The following is a 3,953-nucleotide window of genomic DNA, read 5'->3' as shown; positions in this document are numbered from 1 at the left end:
CTGCCTGAGGGCAATGTACCCTCCCCCTTCTCACTCTTTAATAGCACAGAGCGGCCCTCGATTGTGTGGTTCGCGGGCGGGCGGGCGCACAGGCCGATTGGTCCTTCACTCTAACAAATTAGTGTACACCCTTAGAGAAAATCAAAAAACACCAAAAAAATCAACGAGTAGTCATAAAAAACCGCAAAAATCACAAAAAAAAATCACGAAAAAAACAAGAACCGCTGCCCCCTCGCGATAGGCGGGCGGCAGGGAAAAGAAGGGGAGGGGAGGCCGCAGGCAGCACTGCGCCGCCACTCCACGCCACCGCTGCGATGAAGACTGCGCGCATTGGCTTTGTGGCCTGATCGGCGGGACTGTCTTAGCCCTGTGGGCCAAATTTTTAAATTAAAGTAACGAATGCAATCGTCAAATGGTGCAGGAAATCTCTCTAACTCTTAAATTTGAAAAGCATCGGCTTTTTTTGGGTGAGCGATTAGCGAAGCCTATTACCCTATCAGGTCGGAAAAAACTTTTTCTGTCTGTCTGTCTGTCTGTCTGTGTGTCTGTCCGCACGAAAACTCGAAAACGAATTGAGTGAGCGACCTGGAATTTTCAGGGTCGTTTCGTGTCATAAAAAGACAGATCGAGTTCGAAGATGAGCATTCTAGTTCAAAAATTGGATTTTTAAGAAGTCAAAAACAACGGGTCCCAAAAATGACTTTTTTTGAAAATATTGTTTTTGAGGTTTCCTACGGCCTACGGGCTAACACATCGAAAGACATCTCATTGCACGAAAATTTTGTCCGTTTTGCTCTAGCTCAAACCGTTCAGGCGCTAGAGGGTATTTTTGACGAAAATAAGCGATAAAATGTACAGTGCTACATGTTTTGTTAATCAAAAATACGAAGTATGTTGTTAATTTTTGGGGGTATTTTTCTAACTGCATATGCGATACCGATTTTAAGGTGACGGCAAGTGTATCCATTATCCTAGCGACCTGCTTTATCGCATTTAACGACCAATGCGGCTGCATAATGATGACTTAAAAAAAATTACTGTTCTCCTAAGAAAATACTGAACATAGTTTATGAGGTATTTTAGCGGTTAGAAGAAATGAAGAATCCCCAAGATGGCCGCCGCTAGAACATAACAAACCGGCAATTGTTTTAAAACTAAAGTTTCGATTTAGCCCTTAATTTGTCTACATATAAAATCTGGGTCTACTCTGAGTCTATTCTGAGTCAGTTCAAAAAAAATTAACCCCTTAGAACCTCACAGCGAATTTAAGAAACGTCGTCTGCTGATTTGTTATGTACCGTGGCGGCCATTTTGAGGATTCTTCATTTCTTCTCACCGCTAAAATACCTCATTGCAAATTCCGTTTCTGAAAAAACTTAGACTTACGTTAAGGTTGTCTCCAAACCAGTACAGGGTAGTGAAGTTTCCGGTAGCGTAGTGTGTGTTGACATCTTGCCTATCGCGCACAAATGAAAAAGCCCATGTGCCGATTTCGCCTTTTTGCCCAAATAGATGTTCTGGACAATGCTCAGCGTGCTTAGGAATAACACGAAACGGCCCCTGATAAACATAATTTACAAATACATACTTTAACCCCGACATAATTCACAGAGTCAATCTAATTTTTACACTTATTACGTTCCGGACTTGCTTACGCGGTTAAAACGGATTCGTCGAAAAAACAAATTGTTAGTTGGGACAACTTCGCGAAATCTCACGAAACACTGTTACGCTGCGATGCGCCTGGCATACATCTACCTTGGCCTGCGGGGCTGACACCCGATTCGAGTTGTGGAAAAATGCACAGCAAACATTTTTCCGTGAAGTCCCCGGTTGATTTCGGGAAAGCACTTCCCAGTTCACTTTTCCCGCCTTATATTTTTAGGTTATGTAGGAACTTTTAAGGAAAGAACGCATATTTGAGTGAATTTTGACGGCAAACCGGTTGTAAAACAAATCTGAGGACGGCCCAGCTTCATTTTTACCAGCGCGGCTCACAAACCATCAAAAAAACGAAATTAGTAAAAAACGTAACTTCGTCGACTTGTGCTCTGCGCATGCGCCAGAGAAAACCGGGAATTTTTCCGGAAACAAACCGGGAACTACCCGGGAAAATGTTTGCTGTGATGTGGAGGAAGATACCGGCCTACGCCCTGCCACTGTCGTGCAGCATGCAGGGTTGTAACTTCTTCGCTCAACTTCGCCAAAAATATTTTCTAGCGCTTCAACGGTACAAGATAGAGCAAAACGGAAGAAATTTTCGTTACATGGCTTCTACTTTTACCAGTCACCCCTTACCCATAAAACAATATTTTCAAAAATCGTCTCTTTTGGGGCCTGTGGGTTTAGAGTTTTTTTGTTTGTTTTTTTAAATCCGATTTTTGAACTAGAATCTTTGAAATCGATCTGTTTTTTTAGGACACAATACGACCCTGAAAATCCCAGATGGGTGGCTGAATGCGTCTTCGATTTATCGTGCATACAGACATACAAACAAACAGAATGAAACTTTTCCGGTCAGTGGAGAAATGGGCTTCGCTAATCGCTCAGCCAAAAATATTTAGTGATTCCCCAACACTTTCACGTGCAACTGTGATATCACAACACTTCTTTGTAGTCGAAAATAGAAAGTACATTTTGCTGTCTTACTTGGAAACAGTAGTGAACAAACTGTAATCATTTCTGAAGTTATCAATTTTTGCCAACGAAACAGATGTTATTTCACAAAGAATTCTGGCAATTGCCGAAACTTTTACTTTTTCCACAACGAATAGGGTGTTCCAGGCCATGTAAACCGTAAGTGAAAAAGAACGAACTCACTGATTTATCTGTTTCCGTCCGCCAGGTATGAGAAATTATCATGTGAGTTTGGTCCGATCATAACCTGTCAAATATTAAGGGGAGCTCGAAACTGATCTGACAGTTTCTCATACCTGAAAGGCCGCGGAGGCACGCCCGACCAATCGGAGCCATTACGGAAACAGAAAGGTCAGTGAGTTTGTTCTTTTCCCACTTCCGTTTTAGATGGCCTGGAACACCCTATTAATTTTTCGTGCAGTTCAGACCTTTTTTTCACAGTGTGTTACATTTTAAGCAATTTTTTGCAAGTGGCGAACGGTTTATTGGTACAACGGACAGAATTCAAAGTGACACTTCTGTTTTCATGCGCACCGCAATACTGTTTAGGCGTTGGCTGTGGCACTGAAGAGACAAAAATGACACGACACCAGCCACTAACACGAATGACATAGTGTTGCAGTTCAGAGGGCTAGTGCCATACTGACAGCATCAAACTCAATGTCACAAAACACGCCAACACAACTAACACTATTGTGTTGCTCTCCTTGATAGCAATTCCTCCCACCCCATTAAAAAAAACTGACACCGCACGTACACGCAAACTCACCTTTACTAACATTCAAACAAATTCGCTCACCCACCAACACGACCCCCACCTAGGTAGATGCCAGGGTGTATATAACTTAACGATACATTTAACGTGACGGTAATTTGGGTGTAAACGTTTAATTCGTTATTAATTTTCTGTAGTTAATTCTTAAAACGAATATATTTAACATTACATACGCAAAAATATAAAAAAATAGCCGAAAAAAAAGTAAATAGATTCTTGGTTACCGCCCCACAGAGGGCTGGATCCAGAAAAAGGTGGACATTAATTGAGTTTCGAGATCTCTGGCCCGTGAATTTTATTTTCAAAAACTAATTCTAGAATGTTCAAACTATCGAAAACAGGTCGCCTTTTATCGAGGGGGAAATCACTAGGGTTCGTAGCGTACGGACTATTTCGTGGTATTTCTCCTACCATTTCGGTTATTTCTCCTGCCATTTCGGCTATTTCCCACCTATTTCAGATTATTTCAGGCTATTTCGCGCTATACCGGAGTATTTCAGGGGTATTTCCCGACTATTTCGCGTCTATTTCGTGTTTATTT

The 3,953-nt window shown here is 41.8% G+C and overlaps 1 protein-coding gene across 1 annotated transcript in view; it reads right to left on the bottom strand.

Annotated features, from left to right (window-relative positions):
- Window positions 1–3,598, bottom strand: part of LOC113212110 (uncharacterized) — a 33,439-nt gene extending 29,841 nt beyond the window's left edge. Inside the window, exons 1-2 of the mRNA XM_026430701.2 lie at window positions 3,172–3,598; window positions 1,387–1,560 (exon numbers count right to left, since the gene is read on the bottom strand). Coding sequence (XP_026286486.2) covers window positions 1,387–1,560; window positions 3,172–3,249 — 252 coding nt within the window. The 5' untranslated portion in view covers window positions 3,250–3,598. The remainder of the gene's footprint in view (window positions 1–1,386; window positions 1,561–3,171) is intronic.
- Between the last annotated feature and the right edge of the window lie 355 nt (window positions 3,599–3,953).

The sequence above is a fragment of the Frankliniella occidentalis genome, unplaced genomic scaffold (assembly GCF_000697945.3).
Source record: "Frankliniella occidentalis isolate FOCC.00 unplaced genomic scaffold, Focc_3.1 Scaffold284, whole genome shotgun sequence".
NCBI lineage: Eukaryota > Metazoa > Arthropoda > Insecta > Thysanoptera > Thripidae > Frankliniella > Frankliniella occidentalis.
This window is presented reverse-complemented; position numbering and strand designations above follow the sequence as displayed.